Source organism: Monopterus albus, unplaced genomic scaffold, assembly GCF_001952655.1.
Source record: "Monopterus albus unplaced genomic scaffold, M_albus_1.0 scaffold289.1, whole genome shotgun sequence".
NCBI lineage: Eukaryota > Metazoa > Chordata > Actinopteri > Synbranchiformes > Synbranchidae > Monopterus > Monopterus albus.
In genome coordinates, this window is record NW_018128169.1 from 1 (window position 1) to 25,720 (window position 25,720).

Below are 25,720 nucleotides of genomic sequence, written 5' to 3' on the forward strand. Positions count from 1 at the left end.
TTACCCGACTTAATTCACCTCTTAAATTTGCCTGATGCTTCTTTCAAGGTAAAACAAAAAGCACAGAGAAAAAAGAGGCATAAATAATAATTATAAATATTTTATTTGTTTATCAGCAACTACTTGGCCCTAGACATCTGTTGGGTTGTAACACTGACATGTCAGACGGTTAAAAAAGTGGCCTTCCATCAAAGCAAAGATGCCTGCAGAGTTTCATATTTAATTTGAATTTATTTGTGCTGTGTTATCATTTATTAGAATTCTAATAAAATAAGAAGCTCCACAGGCATCTTTGATTTGATGGAACACCACCTTTTTCACAATTTTGATTTTTGAAGTTGAACACCCAGTTGGATGATGATTTAACTTGCGAGTAGGCCTGATTTATTTTTTTATTTTCAAAACACATTACAGTCTAATATTCTCAGTGGCACTAAACTAAATTGCATACATATTGTCTGAGGGAAAACAATTACATGAAATTGCAAAGCAATGCAATATCATTATAAACAACAGGTTTACTGGTCTCGCTAAAAAGAACAGCTGTCATTTAGATGAGGCTGAAGACGACTGAAGACTTCATGTTTTATTTCTCAGTATACTCCATAGTAATTTAAGGGATAGTGGGTTTTTTCTTTTTCTTGGATGAATGACTACAGTATAAGAAGCTGTTACATCTGAGAAACATTTATTTCTGATAAGTTCTCCTGGATGAATGACTACAGCATAAGAAGCTGTTACATCTGAGAAACATTTCACCACTGTCCATGTGGGCTGGCCACTTGTTTGTGCATGACACACTAACTAATTGTTAACACCTTGCACAGCCAGTAAGCCGACAGCGCGCATGCTAGCAGATTAGCTCTGTCAAATTAATTCCAGTGTACCAGAACACCTTTGTATCAGACACCTGCTTAACAAGAAATGGTTGCTGAACATTGCCTGAGTAAAAGACACTTTCAGAAGTGAATCCTTGAATCACTAGGTCCAATCTGTGTACAACAGCCACTCATTGCGTTATCAGGGTGTTATGTTTGCCATGTGGTGTGCAGTGACACAAAGCCAGCCTCAGTAAGAAGGCTACTGGTGTGCATGCACTTGTGCCAGTCCAGTGTCCCAAGTAATAATCTGTCTAGGGAGAGGAAAGTCTGGGCATCTCTGCTTAGACTGCTGCCCCCGCGACCCGGTTCCGGATAAGCAGAGGAAGATGGATGTATGGATGGATGGGTGTCCCAAGTAGTTATGTGGATACTGGACAGTCCCATACTTCAAAATCTATGTCCAATTATTGTCCACATTAGAATTAGTGTGCCCTTTATGTAGCGATGTCCTAAGCTGAACCGAATGTTTTAGTGACTAAGCCTAACCATATTTTGACCATAATTTAGTTGCAGTAATCCTGAGTAAGTTTAAGCTTTAAAAACACTGGAAATGCACATAAAAAAAAACAACTTATCGATAGATGAAATTCTGGGGTTTTACTGAGTTGTCCAGTATTGATATTTGTGCCTGGCACTGGGACACTGATGAGTCAGTGACTTATAAATTTTTTATCACGACATAAAGACATCAGAAATCATGGCTTCTCTGAAAGATTCAGTTAGATGCACAGTTAGGAAGACAAAATGTCTGCACGCTGCCAATATTTGCTGTACATTGTGGAACTAAAACTTTGTTGATTTTTTTCCTGCAACTATACTGTCAATATGATGATGACAGTCTAAGCAACATATGTCCTGTTTTATAGGTACACTGTAAAAATAAGGATTAAACTTGACAGAGTGGTTCAGCCACCCTTCTACTCATTTCTTAAATGAACATGCAGTGAAGTAGAAGTGCTGTGATTCCAGGTAGTGAGGATGAAGTGCTGCACTTTCCTGGCAATAGAACAGTTTTTGCACTGGGACAACCCAGAAAATGTCTTATTCCCTAGACAGCATATCATATACTGAGCACATCATTGACTCGAGACACAGCCAAAGTTTGTGTTGGTGGTGACTTGACACACAGTGACTAATACTAGAAAGCTGCACAGTTCCACCTCTGTCTGTTCCTGCTGCTCTGAAGCTAACATGAGGAAGACCAAGCAGGCACCAGATGTCGTATTACACCAGTTTGCAAGACAGCATGGAGAAGTGTATAGTATAAATGAAAATGGCATGAATTGTTACTTGTAACTAGCTCATAGATATTGTACGCTAAATACCTTGCAGGATGAGCTACATGCAGTGGGAAAAGTATAATCTATTACACAGTAAACGAAGAGGGCATAAATAAATAGTGTAGCTGCACACCTTCTTAACTGCATTACAACATTCTGAGACCAGCCTGCAGTACAGTGCATAATCTAAAGGTCTGATGTCTTGCAGCATGAATTAAGAGAGGAAAATTGGTATGAATAAAAACTCGACTAAACAAAAAACTCAACTGAAATAAACACATGATTAAGTATTGATAAAGTGCATAAATAGCTGCATTTGCACATTCAAAACCTTTTGGTGTCATGGCTAAATGTTGCACACATCCATGCATCATAAATATCATTGGCCTGATGTACTGTAGCTATATGAAGGGTTTAAAGATTTAAGGGTTGCTAGTTTGTACAATTACAGCACATTCAGGTACACCAGCTGTAGAAACTGTTGGCTATAATGACCTCCCTGTAGAAGAAAGGCAAGGTGGAAAGGCTTTTCTTGACACCTAATTTTGGTAGGACTAAAAATAAAGCTCACATTATGTTCTGTTACTCACTTGATGGACTATAATTTGTAATAAAATGTCACTTGTCGTTGCTGAATTCTTTCAGTTGGACGATTAGAACACACTTGGGTTGTATTTTAGGAAGGGACTTTCACTGGTGGCAGATTTTATTTGGAGGAGACAAGGTTCTTTGTTAGCAAGGGTCCATCACTGAGCTTTGATGACATTTGACTTTTCTGAAAGCTTCAGTTACTTTACGAATTATTTTACATAAAAAATATAAGACACTTGAATAAAATATAAGATGAATTGTTACATATTAAAGCATGCCAAGTAACTGAAATGGTTTGAATGCAGTTTTAACTGTAAACCATCAGTAATTAGGGGAAAGGTGCCATTTTTTCATAATGGACACTATTTGACAGCTTAGTCTTTAACAATACATCATATTTGTAAACTAACTGTACAGTATACAGTATGGTTGCATTTAAAAATCGGAATCTGTTAGATGGAACAATAATAGTAGAGGTTCATGACACATCTTCGTGAAAACAACACTGGTCAAACTCTTAGGCCTGTAAAGAAATGAAGGAAACAAACAACCAAACAAAATGTCCCTCTGAAGGCATTGCTGATTTTTTATCGGTCATTCTTCCACATGATGATCACCTGGAGTTCATTCAGTTACACTGCAGAGTGAACAAAACAGTGGATGTCACCTTTTTATTCACCAGTCCTTCACTAGAGCACTCGCGTGCATGCGTGTGTGCGATGTACATACAGTATGTGTATGAGTGAGGCAGCCATAGAGAAACTCAACTCGTCCTCTCTCTTTTATTTCCTCGCGCATTAGTCAAGGACAGTTACTGATCCGCTCCACATTCACTCTGTCAGTCGCTTTGGTTGCTTACATTGCCTGCTACGGGATATTTGTGATTGGTTCATGCTTCCCACCCCTCCCTCTCTCCCGCGTGATTGTATGTAAATCCGGTAGGGACCGAGCCGGTAGGTGAGGTTGGGGCTGGTGGCTCCTGCCTCGGTGGCGCACACGAGACCAGAGCGCAGCAGCGGTGAGATCGCTGCGCCGTCGGAGCTGTCCACTCTGCTTGGTGCTGAACTCCCCGCTCCATCGGCTCTACTGCACACAGATGACATTTTGGGAAAGGATTGACAAACTCCCCTTTGACTGCTTATAGGTGCAAACTTCTCCTGACGACATATCTTTCTTTCTTTTTCACGTCGGAAATTACACTACGACAGCCGTGGATTTGACCGGAGCTCGAGATTATCATTAATAATAGTTTGTTGAGAAGTGTTGCTCTCCTTTGTCCACGACTAATCTCGCTTGGATTGTCCTCCTGGATGGTTTACGTCTGGAAACACAGGTAAAAAAATGTCTCACTCTGGTGTGTGTTTCGGGGTTCTGCTTCTTGTGGACCAGTTGTTTAAACCCATCCGACCAGAGCTCCATCCGTGAAACAGTCCCCCCTGTGTGACTCGCTCTCAAACACTGGTCTTAATCCTCATGATCAGCGAGGCGTCACAACTCTTCTCTAATAATCCACCAGGTCACTCTCTTTGACTCTGTATATGTCTTCGAGTCTGCTGCCTCACGCGTTTACCATATCAGTTGACTTGGTCCCAGAGGCTCAAATCAACTGATATCAGAGTATCTGAAGTTGAGATTAGTTGCGGTTATCGGGACTGAGCACAATGACAATCTGTGCTTTTGAAATGACTGGAGGGATAGCTACAGCGTTGCCTGTGGAGCTTTTAATGTATCCGCCTAGTACTTAGTGTTATTTTTTTCCTTGGCACACTAATCCTTGAGTGACACCGTTAGCAGCAGAGGGATTATACTTTTGTTTTTCATCCCCAGATTTGCGCCTGATTCATTTGGCAGTATATTATACGCCATTGCAACGGGGATGTTCGTTTATTGTGTTGTTTGATGGTTTGCGAATAACATTCGGGGTGTTTTGTTGTCGCCACGGCAGCAGATGGAGTTAAAGCCAACCTTAAACCAGATTAAGTTGTGCTACCGATAGGAGTCAGATTTACAGCCTGAAATCCCTTGAAGATGTTTGTGTTGTTGGAATTAATGCAGCCTTACTGTAGCACTAGAAAATGACACAGGACAATAAAACAGCACAATTGGTCTGTTGTAACAATCTGCAGTATTTTAACAATACCAGACACATGGTGCTATTTGCACCTGTGAGTATTTTCATGTCCATTGCCACTATAGACTTTTACTTCTCCATATTTCGAAGGAAAAGAAATTTAGCAGTTTCAAAGTATAGTTTTATGTTTAATAGCTGGTACTGATGAAAAAAACCATGTATTGCTCTAAATTAAATGTCCTAACATCTACATCTAGAACAAAATACTTGCAGCCACATTTTGTTAATAATAATTCATAGCATCTTCAATGCAAGACTTGTAACACTGTATTTTTATAGTTTTACTTTAGTAAATGATATGAATACTTCTTCCACCAGTGATTATAGGAATACTGTGCTGACTTTTACTTCTACTTAGAAGAAGCACCAACCCGCCCAGTGTATACCTGGCTTCTCGCCCAGTGCCGGCTGGGGTCCAGCACACCCCATGACCGTCTACAGTAAATGTGCCCAAATTTTAATTAGTTCAGTGAAAACATTTTTTATTTTTCAGCAAGAAGATGAAAAGAATGTGGACTAATCTATACTTCAAATCCTTTGCACTCTGGGTCGCATTTCCTACAAACAATTTATCATTCTTTGTGATTTAGAGGGTACGCTGGTGCTGATGATCCCAACACAATCCTCTGCTAATTACACGAGTAATTGAAATTGTTGTAGAGAAAGTGTGGATGCTAAAAAAAACCTTGCAGGTTGAATGTTCAACTAACTGTAAGCCTTTATGGTCCAACGTCAGTCCTGTTTTTGTTTTTTTACAGTGAATTCACTTTATCTGTGAAACCCCAAGATAAAATTTGTTTCCAGTGGTGCATTACTTGAATGAGTGGCTCTATTTTTGAGGCTGCACTCAGTAGTTGACTGTTCACATGGCTACAAACAGGGACCAAGTATCAAGCAACAGTATTGTACTGTAGTATTTCATATTGGCTACAGTATACCATGGGGATACATGATAAATCTGCTGCTCTTAATAAACAACAGACTCAGCTGGAGAGGAATGTGGAAAGAGAGATAAGGCAATGCTCACTGTCAGAATGACTCTGGAGGTTCTCGGTTCACAGCTATCCACCATGCCAACGCTAGAAAAAGGCTTTCCACTATTTTTTTTTCCACCTAACATCCAATTAAGCCATTTAAAAACAAGCAGATGACGCCAGCTGAGCAGGTAGTGGTGTTAATGGAGCTGCTTTGCTTTCCATTACAATGACTTTCTTCAAGCACCATGGGGAGGCAGAGGCTTTTGAGTTGCTTTTCATTGGTTTTCACCTGAGGAAGAATAAACGCTAGGAAACTGATCAAAGTGTTTTTGCTGTTGAGAGGAAAAGTACTCTCTGTGAAGGTGTGGGCACCCAGTAATGGCAGCTAGTATTTGGAGGCCAGATTTGGGTGATATGACAATAAAACTGTATGCTGGGGAGGAAAATTGCACTGCCACTGAAAATGAAAAATGGCATCTATCTAGGGTCTTCACAATGATCTCTGGTGTCCTGGCGTCATAGCAGGTTAAAAAAATCTTTACCGGCTACCTTCGGAGATGCCTTTATGGGCTGTTTTAGAGAGCAAACTGCTTTTAAGATGCATATTTCCTCAGACTGTTACAACTGTAGCTTTCTTCACAGATGTCAGATGCATCTACAAAAACTTCAGATCACCTTTCAATGCCAAGTCAGGTCCAGGTCTATACCAATGTTGATAATATGGTCTTGTGCTAGCCATATCATGGCTACTGTGGTTTCACTGGGACACAGAACAAGCATGGAAGCAGCTTTACTGCTGCTACTGATTTAAATCTAATGGAGAAAGGCAATAAATTGACCCAGTATAAAGGTGGCAGTGTTAATGAATGCAAAAGACATTAAGACATTAGAGTTCTTTGCAGATAACGATTTACATCAGCTGCTACACTGAAAACACTCTGAATTCATCATACAGTATATGTCATTATACAGTATATATAAAAACATTTTCCACATTTACAGCAGTATCCCGAGTATCCTGAAATATATGTCTCTGAAATAACTTCCTCCACCCTAATAAACATAATTTAAAATTTTATTTGTGGTAATCACAGCACTGAATGCCATCAGCAGTTTTTATAGGGACTGCTTCTTAGGTAGGAAGTAGTTTAAATGAAATGTTGACAATAACATTTGTGGCCTATCCAGAAGAAACAGGAGTTGGCTCCTAGAAAGATGCTTTTCTGTTGAATTTATTAGTAACTTTCTATTGCTATGAGCTTTACTAATTAAGCTTCATTCACCTCTGTTGGATGGTGGCAGAGATTTCACAGATATCTCAAAGCTCGGTCAAAGAAAAGTCAGATTTTCTGGCTAGATACATAAAAGTGTTAGAAGGCTTGTAGTTCACAGACTTCAGGAACAGCAGCACATTTCGAGCATGTCAAGAGCATATCATCTTCTTTTAGTGGTGAACTGGTATAGTGGCTTATTCAGCTTGTGGCCTAGTTCACTCCAGAGAGTCTGATGAATACGTTCATGATAATAGTCAGTAATTGTTAGTAATATGTACGTTTTATAGTGTGTACCTTTAGTGTAAATATAGGATGAGTAAGTGTAACTTGATGGCTTAGTAGGCAGCGGGAGTTTAATTATAACTCTCTTTGTAACTTGACATTATTATATATTTGCAGTGTTATTTTTTTATAGACATTTGTTTGTATGTATGTCAGCCTAGTTGTGGAATCTTACAATGTAATACTTTACCACAAAGACAAGCTTTCATAGTTCATAGCTTAACTCCACACTTGTCTGAAAAAATTACAACCTTTAGTGCAACTAATCAAATTTGTATTGTGTGGTGTATTACAGTTTATCATAGTAGTGTTTGCTTTTCCTCAGTTATTCTAGAAATCATAGAAACACCATGTGTCCCCATCTGCAGCCTTCTAGTAATGTACAAAAAAAACCCTTCAAAGTATCTGCTAGCATATTCTAACAGATGCACAACAGTGATTTCACACTCTCAACCAGAACAAACATCTCAAGATGACAGATACATTCTCATGTCAGCGCTTTAAGTGTGGCCCAAGTGCAGGGAGGCAGTGATCTCAACATAAAGATGGGGTACACGGGGAAACAGCCAGTTTGTCTAAAGTTCAGAAATTCTCTAAAGCACATTAATTAATGTGTTTGCATAAGTTATACAAAGACAACATTATGAACATGAAAACTTGTGGTCTGAGAGGAAGCTGTGTACTGTAAAGTAACAAGCAACATTTTGCACTTCTGTGCAGTATTTCCACTGTTTGGCAACAGCACTGTGATGACTAGTTTGTGGTGACATCACACCCAGCTGCTGTTTGTCAAGAGACAGTTTTAGCATGTAATGTCCTTTGCACAGCACAAATAGTGTTTATTTTTTCTTTTTTTAACAGTTTTTTAATTAAAACTTTAGCACAGATAAAGGTCAAAGTGACGTTTCCATCTGACTGTAGATGAGAACATGAATAAGTATAAAATCTAACTATTCTATTCATTTGCCAGAAATGCTGCCGCTCTTGACAAAAAAAGCCTGTACTGATCCTGAATTTGAGTGCATATGCTCTTTTTGGCCTGGTTTCACATCACAGTTACATTACGTTCACACATGCGAGGTTTCATTTACAGCTGCAGTGACTCCATTGGAGCACTTTTATAATGGGCCCATTTATACGATTTGCATTTTATTAATTCTTGAATCCTCCTGGATGGATATCGGCTGTCTCTCTTCTGTGACCATCAGGCTATCACCCTTTGCACTGGTTACATGGCAACAGATCAAATATTAGCATATTTACCACTGGTGACCATAAAACTGTTTCATTAGTCATGATCACATGATAAAAAGAAGTTAAGTGGATGATGCAGTCAAGATGGCACTGCACTACACCCTGCAACACCTTGACTCACCAGGGACCTATACTCGGATCTTATTTGTCGACTTCAGTTCGGCATTTAACACCATCATCCCAGACATACTCCACTCCAAACTCACAAGCTCACTGTGCCTGCCCCCACCTGTCAGTGGATTACTAGCTTTCTGATGGACAGGAAGCAGCAGGTGAGGCTGAGGAAAACCATATCCAGCACCTGGATTATCAGTACAGGTGCCCGCCTGGGATGTGTGCTCTCCCTCTATACTAATGACTGCACCTCAGGAGACCCTTCTGTAAAAATCATGAAGTTTGCAGACGACACAACAGTCATCAGACGCATTCAAGACTGACAAGTCGGCCAATAGACGGGAGGTTGAACAGCTGGCCCTGTGGTGTGGTCGTAACAACCTGGAGCTGAACACACGGAAGACAGTGGAGATGATAGTGGATTTTAGGAGGAACTCCCCCATCCTATCTCTGCTCACTATACTCAGCAGTACTGTTTCAGTCGTGGTGTCCTACAAGTTCCTGGGCTCCACAATCTCTCGGGACTTGAAGTGGACAACCAACATCAGCGCTATTATTAAAAAGGCACAGCAGAGGATATTCTTCCTGTGTCAGCTCAGGAAGTTCAACCTGCCTCAGGAGCTGCTGATTCAACTCTACAGAGGAATCATCAAGTCTCTGTCTGGTTTGGCTCAGCAACCAAACAGGACCGGAACAGACTCCAGTGGACAGTCAGGACGGCAGCGAAAATCATGGGGATCGTCTTCACTGGTGCCAGGCTGCCCTCTATGGAGGACCAGTACACCTTATGGGCCAGAAAGAGGGCAAAGAGGAAATAACTCTTTGAACTCCTCCCCTCTGGACGGCGCTACAGGTCACTGTGCACCAAGACAACTAGACACAGAGACAGTTTCTTCACCCAGGCTATTACAATGATGAACAGCTTGTCTATGCTGCTCTTTTAACTTGTGATTTTGTTAGGTGCCGTTCGCACCAGTCAGTGTGCGAACGAGAATAAGGCGGACCCAGGTAGCCGGCTTCGGTGCGTGCAGTGATTTATTATATACAGTGATGAAGGGAGTAACAATACACAGAGGGAAATAGTATGTAGTCCTGTCGATGAGTAGTAGCTGGGTATTTGACCAACCGCAGGAGGCGAGGAGATGGAGAGCTGGGCCGAGCTGCGTAGGCTGGGTCATTCCTGGGCTGGTCGGCGGTGATGGTGGCTACTGAAGGTAGAGACAGAGAGATGAAGGCAATAGTGGAACAGATAGGCAACTGAGCATTGACCTGCCTGGGAGGAGAGAGTGGAGCCACGGTCCGGAGGAACAGTCCTTCGGGGCTGGCTAGGGGATAAATACATACAAAACAATAAAAATGCACGGAGTAAAGTTGGCCTAGAGACTAGAACGAACTGGCAAGTGACTGAGGAGTGAAACCGGGTAATATAGTGAGCAACCTAATCAAGTGCAGCTGGTGATAAGGGAGTGAGGAACAGGTGAACGTGATTAGTGTTAATGGGCAAGAGACAGTAGGAAAGGTGAGGGAGGCCAGAGCGGCCGAGCAAACCTGACAGATTTTTTAACTTGCATATATTGTGTATTTATTTTGTTTTTATGTTGTGCACATTGGGGGGGGGGCATTGAGCTGGAATCATATTCCTTGTGTTCTTGAAATACTTGGCAATAAAGTTTATGCTTATGCTTAATTTTTTTCAAAATACATTTTAATAAGACAGTTGTTAAAGTGCTATGTTAAACTGGAGCTCAGCCCCAACCCACTTCAGCAATAACACTTCTAGCTTTCCCCTTTTCCATTTCCCTGCTTCTCACTCTGAGCTAAGCTTTATCTGCTGCCACCTCCCATCTGTGTCTGTCTTTGTTGTTCCCTTCTTCAACATGTGGAATCTTTATTGTGCAGTAGACCCACACACACTTAGTTACATTGTCCTGCTGCCAGGTTTAGGAGACACTACCGCCTTACATTTTTGCATCCTCTTGCAAGCAGAGGGGTTTATTTAATGATGTGAAAACCAGTTTCACCTCTATTATGCACTTTGTATTTTTCTTTTATATGAGCACACTGTTGCTGAAAACAGGTAAACAAACAGGAAGCCCCCCCTTTGTCTCATGTAGCATTTACAGATGTTACAGTTATAATACATCTTGGATTATTAGCGCTAGTTGTGTGCAGTGAAGTCAAACTAACATTTCCACTGCATCAAATGTCTTTTTTTTCTCTGCTTTGAGGATCAATATAAGGCAACAGTCTGAGGGTCCTGACTTTTCAAACAGCTCTAGGTTTCTGAACCATGACCCCTTCTCCATCATGTGTTGCCTGAACACCAAGTGGACTGTTAAATGATTACGGTCGTAACCCATTTCATACAATACAGCAGAGCAAAGTTTATAAAGCTACTTTTAAAGTCGAGGTTCAGTGAAATATTGAGATCACTCTTTCTCTGTGTCAGTGCTCTTTGGCAGATGGTCAAACCATAATAGAAGCTGTATAAACATTAAGGGTGAAGGTCAACTGACGTTAGATTTCTGTGCTAATGCTGTTGATGTACTGCGAGCACGCTGATGGCAAGTATGGCATTATAAAATATGCTTGAGAGGGTGGGGGTGATGGTGGCACTGGCCAAGGCGATAGGAGATAATTATGCTGTTGTTTACTGTTTTTTGGACATTTGGGGGAGCGGGGGTTAGGGTGGTCTGGCCAAGTTTTGCATTTTAATGGCATCACAGGTCGCAATTCACTGTTGACCGCTGCTATGGCCAAGTGTCACAGCAATGTTCTGTGGGTAGTACAGTTATAATGTTAACAGTGGGAGAGCCATGTACCTTTGCCAGGCCTTTTTCCTGTCGAGTTGTAGTCACAGCATTTATGTCACAACATTTGAAATGGTCTATAAATTAGGTTCCTACAGAAGTGAAGTCACAGTTCTGCTTTCCTGCTACTGCCTTGTATGTAGCCACTGCTGCAGGCATAAATGATTGTAACATGGATCATATATCGTCCAAGTCCCTGCTGTCAAGTCTTTGTCTCACAGATGCATTCTGGAGTCACTGCACACAGAGATCCTCAAACCTCAAACTATTCTGTGCCGTGCTGCTCGCTCATGCCTTTAATTGTTAATAATTGTGGTTTAGGGATGAATCTGAGGGTACAGTTGGAGTTGACAGCACACAGTGGGCTGCTTATAATTCTCAGATGTTGCGCCAAGCTAGACAGAAATCCTTTGCACAACAAAAGATATACTATAATCACTTCATTTTCTCACTGGGTGGTTCTTCAGAGCTGTGATGAATAATGTGAACCTCTCTAAAGATGAATTAGTTCAAATTTTCATTCAGTACAAACTGACAGCTGGGGACTGGTCACAGTGTGCTATCGGGCATTGCTTAGAGCACTGCCTGGGTGGATCAAAAGGCAAATTATACACTCGCAGAAAACCTAGAGCCCCTTTACAAGTGCTAGCAATCATTATAAGACAAGAATACAGTCCCACAACTTCCCTGAGTGTTTAAATAGGACCTGGGGTTAGATAAATTTACTTTCATTTACTTGAATCAGTTAACATGTTACATACAGTATATATGTGCAAACAGTAATTCTTTATTAAAAAAAAACTTCAAGAACATGCCATTTGGGAGGTTCCAATCCTAAAAAACATGCCCCAATAGACAGGTTCCAGTTGGAGCATTAGCTGCACACTGTAATGCTATGAGGCTAACCTTAGCTTTCTCATGTATTTTCCTTTGTTGATCTCATTTTATCATATGAAGATCAGTTATTGTCAGTGGTTAAAGGAATTCGAGGCTGAACTCCAAGGACACCCGGGTTAGACTGAGTATAATCTTTGACTTATTTCACCTTCTGATACAGGATGAAAATGCTGCCCTATGAACATCAACACACATCAGCAAGCTCTCAGCAAAACATTACAATAAATTCTGCACTGCTAATAATATTAGCTTACAGATTAGCAAAACTGACAACTGGCCTATTTTTTTAATTAAATGTTTTCTATTAAATTAATATGCTTGCAGTAGAACAAAGGCATCACTCTATTATTTTGAACTCTATATTGCTTGACTACAGGATGCTGTAGCATATATAACAGTTGACATAGAGTCTTGATTTCTGTCCTGTACACTCAGATAATTTGTATATATTTCACAGATCTTAACTTATCTCAACATTTAAAATGCAGTGTTATTTCTGTACATGTGCATTATTATCAGAAAAATATTTTATCTCCTTTAAAATGGTCAGAGCAAATACTGCTACTGTTTGGGAGATGCCAGGCTGCTTGGGGGATTGTCTTCATGCAAAGACTGAGGTGTTTTGGGTCATTCAACAGTGTAATATGACCTTTTAATATCCCGTGTATTATCTTTCCCAGATTCATTTGTACAGCTTGGAGCCGTGCAGGAATTTCCCATATATTTAATTTTGAGGGCAGACAAGATGAGGTGTTGTTGTTTGCTCAAAGATATCTGCTATACTCTCTACACTGGAACCAGTCTGGGCACAAGGCATTATGGGATTTCACCAATCAGTATGACTTTCCAAAAATTTTCGTTCAAATTTTCAATAGAAGAATGTAAGACTGAAAACTACCAGTGTTGCTGACAAAACAATCTCAACGTTCGTTTAGTAGCTGATCTGGGGCTTTTGACAAATGTCATGTTTATGAGCATTTTAAAGGAATTGTTTGGAAGAAATCTTCTCATTTAATAACTGTATTTCCCAAACAAATTGTTTAAGGAATACTGACTTCAAAATGAGTAGTGAAAGTTTATTCCTGCAAATTTTAGCAATGTTGTATTTTTTAAGCTTGATTAAAATAATTTCATCCTTGTTTTTGCATAAGGAATACATCATAAACAAATTTTCTCTAGATTTTTGTTTTGTTTATCTATTCAAATAAAAACAAAATGTGAAAATGACAATGGCACATCTTGTTTGTGGGTTCAGAAAGTAACATCTGAGTCTCTGCAGGATCTTCATACTTTCAGTGATCACTAAATGCTCACAGTCCATAACACAAAGCATCTATAGTCCTGCTGAGAACAAAGCAGACTGCCAACTTAGAAACACATCAGAGGCTCATTAACGCTCCAGTGATTGACCAGCTGAACTCGGGTTACCCTTGCAACTTTCTTAATGTTTTCCCTGCTCTAAATCCCTCTGCCTCATCTCAGTGTATGCACCAGTCTCACAAAGCTGACATCTTTATGATCCCAGAAGAAGTCCTTTCATATCTTATATCCAGTGAAAGTGTCAAGCAGGAGTTAAATGAGAAGCCGCTGTTATCAAGAAGGAAAGTACCTGCCTTGTTCTGTTTCTGGCACTGGTGTTGAATTCCTGTGAGTCACCTCTACTCTGAGTTTGAGGATCATTGCAATTTTACATTTGATTTCAGAAGTTCCTCTGCCTAGATTTGGACTGGCTGCCAGGATTCATAGCAGATTAATTTGAAGGTGATTTAACTCTCAGGTTCTGCCATCGCTACCAGGGCAGAAAAATATCTTTTCCTCATCCCTTCCTGGTGCACACATCCCCATATTCACTAAATATTCCAGACATGTAAAATATGATCTATTTGTGTGACCCTAATTATAGCAGCGGAGTATATCAAAACTTAATTAGAGGTCTGAATGTAAAAGAGATGACTGACAGTCATGTTGGCAGAAATATAGGGGAGACATGGCACTATATAGGTCTTATTTAATCATACACATTACACCCAGTGCACTCTCAGGAAGCATCTGTCATGTTCCTTTTTCAGTGGTAAGTGTGGTCTGCACAGGATTTAGTTGGGAGACAAAGGTCAGTGTAATCACATTTTATGCATTTGGATAGATATCTGAACAAAACTGATAACAGCCTCATAAAAAGGATGGGGAATAATGGATTATGTCATCACAACATACAGCCAACAAATTTGCACAAGAGCCTATGTCCTTCTTTATCTGTGGCCTGGTGGCATGGGGACACACTGCTGTTATCCACTTGACATTTGGAGCTGTGCATCCTGCCTAATGAGTCGGGGATATTGGAGTAGCTTTGTCCTGAAGGGTTCAGAAAGATGGCTGTAGACGGCATGGTAGACAGCAAGTCCAGCAACACTGAGGGTTCACAAAAAGCTAATTATTTAGTTTGGCAATTAACTCAGTCTGAACTTCACATTTTTATTTTTTCTTGTTTTTCTCTTTATTTTTTTTTTGGGGGGGGGGGTCATCATAACAAGTTGTTAACACAATATTCTCATGTTTTCACCTTATAGGGTGCATGTTGTTACTCATGTATTCACAATTAATTAATGTGTACTCATCCACCAGGCATGAACAAGCGTTAGCATTGGTTTGGAGGGGATTTCATGTCAGCAGCAGAACAAGCCCATAGATCACTCTCATTTCAGGTCTGTTTTTGTCTCCACCACCTCCTACAGAAAAAGCTGGACAGCTAAATGCTCCACAATATGATTTTTGTGTGCTTCTGTTTGGTGCTGAGCAGCTGATGTACAATGAGTTTGACCAGAGATTGCTGGAAACAGCTGCCTGCTGCTTGCACCAAAACAATAAAGTGGTGGAGCATAAATCCAAAACCAATGAGCTGAAAAGCTAAAACGCTCCAAAGGCCTGAGGAGAACTTTACGGTGAAGTAATGATCTTCTGTGACTTTGTAACCTTGAACCTTTTACATTATACACAGTCATTTGATTAATAGCCAAAAATGATTAGTACAGCTTTAATAGGGCACGGCTAATAGTTGTGCATGTTTAAACAATTAACCGCATATTATGCATATTTAAGTAGCTTTTATTGTATTTATTATCATGGTTATCTTGTTGTTATTTTCCTTTTGTTATTGTGAAGCACTTTGTGACTCTGGTTTAGAAAAGTACTGTATAAATAAACTTTTACCCACTTGTGTTACCATGATATAATTAATATTAAGAATGTTAACAGTTGTGTTCTGTTGATAATGCACTTAACTATTATTTTATAGATCTCTGACCAGCAGTAGATTATGTTGCTGCTAGTGCAGTGAGAGGGATGTGATCCCTCATCAGCTTCTCACCAGCAAACCAAACCTAGTTGTTTAAATTCAATGTTCTTCATGAATTTGGAAAGATCATTTGACAAAACAATCTCATCTTGAGGTCTGTAGCTGTTCTGGAACTTTTGATCATACCACAGGAGTTTCATCAGTGGATGGAGTTTGCGGTTGTTGTGAAATTGTAGAGAAATGTCAACTCACCAACCAAAGCAAATAAGAACATCTTTGAGAATTTTCAGGTGTGTACTTCCTCAGTGCCTCAACAACTGGCCCTGGGATGTGCTTGAGTGGGTCCATTAACTCCTGGTTATTTATTTGGCACTGCTCAGTGGCTGTGGGTGTAAAGCACAGCTTCAAAGTTGGGCTGTGTATAAAATGAAAGAATCAGTTTGGAGTCCACCAAACTGCATTCTGAGCAGATCATTCCCTGGACAGTTGAAGGTGGAAACAAAGATTCCCCAAACTGATAAGGCTTATTCTGCCTCTGGGAGACAATCATTTGCTGGGAAAGCCTGGGAAGAAATCTTACTTACAATACAAGTATTTAAAGCTAAGTGTATGCTCCTACCAAATCTGTGGTTTCAACACAAAGCATGAAAATAGGATGTTTTACGATGTTCAAATAGGTGCTATAAGATAACACATCCCACTTTAAAGACTCCCACTACCTCATCTTGCCCTTTTAGGACAGTGGTACACTTCCTCACCATAAGGTGATTAGGATGCATTAGCAGCATAATACTAGTGACTGTCATATTTCATACTTATATTGCAGATTATTGGATGATTCTTGTTAGAGCAGCTCAGTGTATACATTTGCATATCAATATAGAAAAATGTATTGCCCTCCAATTAGCTGAACTCCTACTGCTTTGCCATATAGTACAGTGTTGATATTAACACCTACGTGCTATGTGAAGACAATTACATTGACTTAAAATATGCACAGATCAGCGCATTAATTAGCTTAATGAATTAGCCCATTACTAGAACTGGTTGGATTTAATATATCATAGTGATTATGGAAGGACATTAGGCAGCCCAAGTGCCTCGGATCTGGATGCGATCCAGACTGTTTGAGGGATGATTAAGGCCATGCCAGGTTTGGGCCTCAGCTTTTCCCAGGCCCGTTTGGATTTGGCCCAACTATTTGGACTCAATTTAAGCTCTACAAAGAACCCGACCCCCCCGCCTGAAAATTACTCCACAGATAAAAGAAAGAAATAAAGCACAGCCATACTTTGTTAAAATTAGCCCCTTTCCTTTTTTCTCATTCCTCAGCCACTATTGCTCATTATCATGCTGTGAATGGCACAAACCAGGATACAGTTAATGAAGTCTTACACTTTGTTGGCATTTCAGGCTGCTGTTTAAAAGACAGTTTAAAGGTGATCTTGAGTTAGTTAATCTGTCATGAAAACACTGATCTCTTTCTTTCTCAGGTTAAATGCAAAGCAATTCAAGAGGACCCGAATGTAACTCCTCAGATGTCAATGACCTGTTTGTTTTAAGTGTCTTTCCCATACAAAGCAGAACAGAGTCCTAGATGTTCGACTGCAGGATAATTTGAAGTTCACATATGAGCTGGTCTGTGAGAAGCATGAGCTAAACATGTCTTACAAATATAGAGATCACAGGAAAATTAGGGGCTGCACACAAAGCAGAATCTGTGCTAGCTGGCAGCAAGTACAGCAGCCTGCACACAGGCGTCTGCAGAGGAAATGCTCTCATAGCAAAAAGCCGCTGTACATCCTCTCACCAAAACATCTGTCACCATGTCATTTTAGATGAATGGCTGGTGATTACACAATGATGGTTTTGTCAGGAGGTGGCTTCAAACTACCTAATTCTGGATAGATGACAAGGCTGTTCATGCTGCCACAGTTTTCTGCGAGAAGGAAGCACTGATGGGAAGTGACATCAATAAAACTCAAATTCAATACAACTCTCAACTCTGAAAATGTAGTTTAGGCTCAATTCATGCAAAGTTAAAATCAGTTATTTAGATACAAATGTGAATTTATTAGTGCATTTTGAAAAACATTGTCCCAGGAGGTAAGGAGCCCTAAATTTAGGGTCTAAGAGGAACAGTGACACGATTGTTTCTTACACTGCTGAGAGTGTGAATGTGTGTGGTTGTCTGTCTACATGTCAGCCCTGTGATAGACTGGCGGCCTCTCCAGGGTGGATCCCGCCTCTCACCCACTGTCACCTGGGATTGCTGGTATAGATAATGGATGGATGGATGGATGGATGGATGGATGGATGTTGAGTGCCTTGCCCAGTGGGAGCTTGTTGTAACTTTACTTCAAACATCGAGTTGCTCTGAGTCACTAATCTTACAACCTCACATTCACTAGCCAATTCCTCTAACCTTTAGGCAAGCACTTCCCATTTATTAACTGATTCACTGACTGCTAGTCCCGCAGAAAGAAATGTATAGTAATATGGTCAGTTTGATTTTTTTGTTTTTTTACTCCTCTATAACCACCAGAAAACCACAGTGAAATGCTTTCCTTTTCATCCTATGCAAAACATTCCCAGCATGTCCTTTTCAAAACTGTTTCATTTTCATGCACACCATAAATATGCGGACTACACAGGCAGCGGACATTTCCTCGATGCACCAAAATAATAACAAAGCAGTCATAGGATGTAAGGAAGTCTTGAAAACGATTCATACAGAGGCACAACATGAATACTATATGAGATACTCATTTAAAGCATGCATGGCATTCAAGGCATCTCCCTGTTTCTTTGTTGTAAGAAACTGCCTCATCTGTGAGATTGGCACAGCATTTTCATTATTTGTAAAGGAGGAACGGGGACCAAGCAGAAGCTCTGCCCTAGGGGGAAGTTTGTAGCCTGTGGTTTTGGACGTGCTTTGAACTTGAAGGAGTCCTCTATCAGTATACAGTGCTGTTGGCGATGTACTTTATGAGTATGAGAACTGTCATGATAACTCTGCCAAAAAGGACATGCTGCAGCAGGATGCTTGGGCAGCAAATGCACAGCAGATGCTCCAATGTTCTCCAGATATCTCAGAGACAAACTGCACTGTAGTACTCCAACCAAATTCATCTGTACATAGAAATACAGCTGAGCATGCTTAAAGAGATCTGCCCACTGGGAGCCAGGGATGTGTCAGCTGAAGCATGCAGTGAAACGGGGGGGGAGGGGGGGTCAGCAGTGCAGTTTACCTGCTGACTTCAAGTTCTCCTTCAGTGACCTCGCTGACAATTTGGAAATCACTGGCGTACAGATGAAACTGGGGTCAACCTGCACACCTCTACTGCCTCTACTGCATCTGATTTCTCAACTGGACAGGTGGTTTTGACTGGAGTGGGCCTGGAGAAATTTTTTTTTTTTGGTACTGTAGAGACCAACCAGAAAAGCTTCAAAACATATACAAGGTATAGTAAGATTGATAAGACCGGCACAGTAGTGCAGTGGTTAGCATTACTGCATCACAGTAAGAATGTTCTGGGTTCAAACATCAAATTTAGAGTCACCAGTCAATCTAACCTGCATCTCTCTGGACTGTGGAAAGAAGCCAGAGCACCATGCAGACACAGTGAGAACATACAACCTTCACACAGTAAGGCATCAAAATATACTTAATGTAAAAGCACTCATTATGCAGAATGACACAGTTCATAGTAATGGAAATCATATTATTGGACTATAATTATTGATATATTATTGTGTTGCAGTTGGTAATGGTGGAGCTAATGTTAATTACCTTATATAGTATACATATAATTTGAAGTGTTTTACATATGGCTGGGTAGCTTGTGAATTTCTCAACAGGGATCAATAAAGTGTTATGATTATACTGTACTTTGTTTTAACAATTTGATTATGAACAGTAACAAGAGCTATCAAATTAATATATTGCAGTGAAACGTACATCTTTTTCTGTAATGTGATGAAGTCAAAGTATGATGTAACAGAAAATGAAACTACAGTACAGATACATCAAAACTGTACTTAAGTATAGTACTTCAGTAAATGTACTTAGTTACTTTCCACCACTGAACTTCTGAAACTACAGATCTGCTTGTCATGATGGTTGCTGTATAAACAAACCAAAAACAAACAAACAAACAAACACATGCTGTTTATACTGACAATGTTAGCTGTGAATTAGCAACAGTATGCTGCTCCTGCGTCACCTGACAAATGGCGCCATCTTGGATTTCCTCAAGATGAAATAATTAATTGGACCTGCACCTGTTGAGTGTTTGTAGCTAAACACAACAGGCATCACCATGAATTCTGCTGTGTTGTTTAGACATTCACGTGGTCCTGCGGCTTTGCGTGTGTAACATTTATCCAGAAACAATGTTTATTATGATCAAGTGGCGGAAATCGGGGCTTTTTCTGATATAACGTTAACTGACGTTGGCGTCTTCAGGTGAGTCTCTGAGTTCGGCAGCTGGCGTTAACCACAGAACAAGACAGATCGGTATGCAAACAAGCTTGTTAACATACCGTACTGCACAACGAAGTTACACAAAATTTAATGCAGGGTGGAAACTAAACAATGCCCATTATAGCTCGACAGTGAAAACCAAAAACAGCAGTCTAACGTTTTGATTTTGCAAAATGACCTCGCATAAGTTCTTTGTTATTTTAAACTGTAGCGGTGGAAAGTAACTAGAGGTTTATCACATTTATTCAACTAAATTACTGTACTTAAGTAATGCTGGCATATAAGTTAAGATATTTGAGTTGAGTATTTTTTATTTTCTGCTGCTTCTAATTTTGACTTAAACTAAATTACAGAGACAAATATTGCACTTTATGCTCCGCTAGATTTATTTGATAACGTTGGTTACTTTTCAGAATCAGTTAAATAAAACAGAATACTGTGTAATCATGAGATTACAGTATTGGTGGTAGAAAATTCACAAGCTTACCCAGCAGTATGTAAAGTACTTGTCCATATACAGTAGGTTAAAATTAGATCCACCTTTCCCAGCTGCAACATTAAATGTGAGGAATACAAAGCATCAGTAGACTAATTGCAATCCAATAATATAACAAAATGTGAAATGGGCCATTCTTAATAAGTCCATTTTTTGTACTACTATGCTATAAAACTATTTTTAAAATCATTAGAAGACAGCAAGAATTCAGTGATCGTGACAAAGTAACAATACCCTTTCTTCTAATAAAAACTGCTACACTGGAACTGTTGAGCAAGACACAGAGGCTTTGGGTAAGCAGCTCAGCTTTGCCACATTTCTGAATGTACTGGACCGCTCCCTGGAGTAAATGTGTATGACTGGTGGACTTTGAAACAGAAGGACTGCAGAAAAACCTCATGCAAGCTCAGCAAAGTGGATATCTAACAGTGAACAAATGAAAATAGAAGTTATTTTTCCTCCTTGGACCTACACAAAAAAGGATATACCTGCCAAAGTGCTGAAAAGTTGCTGCTACAGCAGCATGAATAAAGCTTTAAATGCCATTTCAACATCTGCCATGTTTCAAACACACTTAGCAAAAATATCATTTGAAGAAACTGTTCAAAATAATGTTGGTAAGAAGAAAACCGTTTATGCTGTGGAACAGACTGATTTTTAAACGATATGCGGGGCAGGCTCCTTGTCTTTTCTGCTATGTGTTTGTTTTGTGGCAGCACAAGAATGAAAATAAGACAAGCTAATGTGGCAGGGGTGTGAGCTTGTAGTTTATAAATGGGATATCTAGCGCTTTCTTCAGATGAGAGTGAATATTAACAGGATGGCCTATGTTTTAAAGGTAGTGAATTAAAAAGCTTTCAAAATATGCTGTTTGGAATAAAAATTTTAACACATGCTTTGGTTACAGTATGGCAGGATGAAGTGTCAGGCTTGGGAAAGGTGATATATTTTTGTTGAACTATCACAAGAGGCTGCTTTAGTGAGAAATTCATTTGGTGCAGTGACCTTGAAGAAGTACCAGCCCGCACAGTGAGCACTTTAGTGGTTGTTTAGCCACAGCCAGTTCGCTGAACACACGTTTTTTCCTCAACATTTGCCCTGTTCCCCATTCATAGATGTTTACTTCTCTGACGCACAGGGAGCTGGTCAGTACAATCACAGTGCTTTAATATTTCCAGTTGAACAACTACTTAGGAACATAAGGGAATTGGAAGGCTGGATGGTGTAGAACGTGGCTACCGCTCAGGCTGTTAAATTTAAAGAGCAGAGACATACAGATGAAACATTCGAGCTCTAATAGCAAAAACAGGTCATGTCAGACACAGCATGGTCAGGTTACTAAAGTGAGAGGGGAAAGAGCCATCAGACATCAGTGAGCTTTCTCTGGATCCTGCTGCTGCTCCAGTGGTTTCCTATGTGGAGGTCGGGGTCCTCCAGCTGGGGTCCCAAGATATTCCTGCAGCACAAAGTCATGCTTATTCCTTCACTCTACTTTTTTCTTGTTAGTTATTTGGGGGTTCTGAAACCTTATTTGTAATAAATAATAATAAACTCCCTACTTAATGGGTCTGTAAATTCCAAATTATAGGAATAGAAAGTGGAACACTTCCAGCTATTCCTAAATGCTAAGCTCAACACCTCAAGACTTTTATTCATAGAATTGCAAGTGAACTACACATGCAAAATGTTTATAAACAAACATGCCGTTCAGTATAAATGAAGGATTATGTTTCCAGCACTAAATAGATGAGTAGTACATATTCACTGGGGATTAAAGGGAGCTACTTCTTCCTTGCAAATTCATCTGGAAGTGAGTAATAAACACAAGTAGCTGCAGTCGGAGAAGGTTGTCTCTATTTTTGCTCATATTTGTACCAAGCTACATGGTTCTTTCCAGGAAACGTTCAAGAAATTATTAGGAAATAGGAAACCTAATAAAAAAACAACAGTAAAACAAGGGGGAAATGACTCTTTAAACTAATCCAAACTACTGAATGTGTGAAGCTGGTGATGAGATGCTCATAGATGTTATTTTGTTTTACGGGGACACAAGCCACAAAGGTTTAGGCTGGCCGTTAGGATGGCCGTACCACACTGTGATTTTGACTTGGATAGTATTATTTTGTTGCATCTAAGTAGAAAAGTGAGAATTTCTTTGCTGGTTTGGAGATGTGAACTTGTAACATTTTTGAGAAATTGCACTTCTGGTTTGGGCTTGTTTGTTTGTTTGGCTGCTTGTTGAGAAATAAGCAAAAGCCCTTTGCTCATGTTAGAAATGTTGTAGGCCCCAGTACAAAACATACTGAGGGGAATGTTGGTTGTGGTCGTTGTATGAACACTGCTAGATGGTCGGTGCCTTTTTTCAGATGGTTGAAATATCATAACTGCTGCCATATTTTCCTGAAACTGCTTGTATATGTTCCTGCGCTTGTTTAGAAAACCTGGACTATTCTGTAGCTCTTACTGTCCTGTCTACTGGCAAACAGTCAGGGAAGAAACTGAAGTTTCCAATGAACCACTGGGCATATTCAGAATTCTTTTTTTTTTTTTTAATGAAGGGCTTTGCTTCGTTCTATTTGAGACAAGCTGACTGTAACGAGAGAGCTTTAAAGTTGAAGAAATATCAGCAGTAAGTCAGAATTAGTCTAAGCTGACTTATGAAAGTCATGTGGGAGAACAGGGTTCGTGAATTAAGGCTTTTTAGGAGAAAATCATGCACAATGTCAGGAAAATGTAGAGCATGCTTTAAATTATGTATTCCTATTTTCCAGACTTATGACTCATCAAAAATGCATGGCAGTTGACCGTAAATTACAGCATGTGCATTAGTTCATACCCAGTGACTGCCCAGTGTAGTTAGGTGCTGCATACACATAGTATCTATAAGAGAGGTTGTATGCACGTTTCTGTTAGGCCCGTCCAGTGCACTGAATGGCAAAAATCCTTTGAATGAGACAGACTGAGGGGGGGAGAGGGGTATGTGAGCTTGTCAAGACACGGTGCATTGTGTATATAGTGGCAAAGAGGCAGTTCTCATTTGAAAGTCAATGCGAGAGCTTAGACATGCTCTGGGGGATTTAAACTACGAGCCAAAGTTATGATGGCAACTCCTCCGGGGGTCCAAGGAAACTTTCAGACTGTTTCTGTCTCTTGTATTTTCAAGGCAGATAAATAAGACTTGAAGTGATTACTCAGGCACAGACTCTGACTCTCACACACAGTGACTTACACAATTTTATACAATATGCTCACACAAGAGTTTATGATGGTTGCATTAAGGCCCTTATACAGTGAAATCGATCACCACAAGCACTGGAGTTTTCCCCCAATATAAGTATGTATTCCCTAATCTAGTCCAGGGTTTATGACATCATGCACACTAGTTTTCTTTATAGGAGAGGAGAAGAGAGACAATTACTTCTTATTTGTGTCTTATCCCACGGCTCACTTGACACAAATAACCATTCTGAATAGAATTTAAATGGAAAGGAAAACCTGTTTCATTTAGGATAATTTATGTTGGTAGACTACACACTCAGATGGCAGATCATTAGGTACAACTAAACCTGTCAAATGCAACACCTCAGCAACACATTTAACCTCATAATGTTCAGGTATTTTGTATAATGTTAATGTTTTTGATTAATTTTTATTATCAAATAATGTCCTGACTATGTTCTTCATAAATCGCTTGGTCTGTAAAATGTCAGAATAGTACAACTTCAAGTTGACAATTTCATAGCGTGCAGCATCTTTACATGTTTTATCCAACCATATGTCCACAACTCAGACATCACTCTACTTTCTGAAGAAGTTTTTAAGTGGAATTTTTGCATTGTGTTAAAAAATGCCTTAAATCATGATTGTAATCAAAATGATTGCAGATAACATTTTCAGTTTGATTCTTGCAGCTCTAACATTTATGGATATAATGTTTAGAATGCTTATTTTAAAACTGTTTTAGAGAGGTGTTGATTCAAAATATAGTTTGTGCTGCTATTGAATCATAGTGCTGAGGAGTACTGACGGTTATTTCTAATAATTAGTCTGATCTCACAGGTATAAATGCAATGGACAGAATATTAGAACCCTCTTTTAGTGTGATGCTTTACAGTTCTGCACCACCACAGACTTGCTTTGTTGTTTATTGTTCTGTTTGTAATGCCAGTTTTGCTCTTGTCTAACTTGTGCCTTCATGTGTGTTTCCACTGCATTGCTGTCTGTAGTTTGTCATTGTTCCAATGCTCTGTTAACAGTATTGGTGCATGAGGTGTGGAGCGATAGACTCAGTGACAAGAAAATTATCTGACTAACAGCCACAGTAACTAAGAAAAAGTACACTCTGGTTTGAAACAGGAACAATTTAAAGATGCATTGTTCCATCCACAGTTGACACTTTCTGTTGTTTAAATAAGGCTGTTGTTGAAATGAAGGACTGTGTATATGACAGTTTAGAATCTCCCAGTAAGATTACTAATGATTCAGTAGGAACAAAACTGGAACTATTTGTATGTGTTTCACTTGGTACTGATTTGGAGTTAAATGTCTGCGGGTACTGTGCTGCATGACACAGTTAAACTTCTTAAAACGGTGCATATGTCTCTGTCTCTGATACAGCATCCTGCAAAAGTTGCTGTAGTCCATTAATAACCCATTAAACACCAGGACGCCACAAAGAAGTTGATTGATTGTGCTGGCAGATAATCCACCTAGTGCGGCTAAAAGACTGTGTTAGAAATGTGGAGCAGCTGCAGGCAGGGTTCCTACCTGGATCTGGAGAGTTCAGAACCGGAGAATTAATATGATCACATTAAAGAGGCGGTAAGTAAGGCTTTTAGAACCCCATAGCGCAAAACGACCATAATGTGACTGCAGGGGGTTGGTGAGGCTGTTGATCATTACCAGCAATTTAACTGTTATTTTGCCTGGTTCAGAGATCTTTTGAATTTTGTGAC

The 25,720-nt window shown here is 39.8% G+C and overlaps 1 protein-coding gene across 1 annotated transcript in view; it reads left to right on the plus strand.

Moving 5' to 3' along the window:
* Window positions 1–3,513: 3,513 nt before the first annotated feature.
* The window catches only part of fstl5 (follistatin-like 5), a 160,889-nt gene continuing 138,682 nt past the window's right edge, over window positions 3,514–25,720 (plus strand). Inside the window, exon 1 of the mRNA XM_020622822.1 lies at window positions 3,514–4,085. Coding sequence (XP_020478478.1) covers window positions 4,063–4,085 — 23 coding nt within the window. The 5' untranslated portion in view covers window positions 3,514–4,062. The remainder of the gene's footprint in view (window positions 4,086–25,720) is intronic.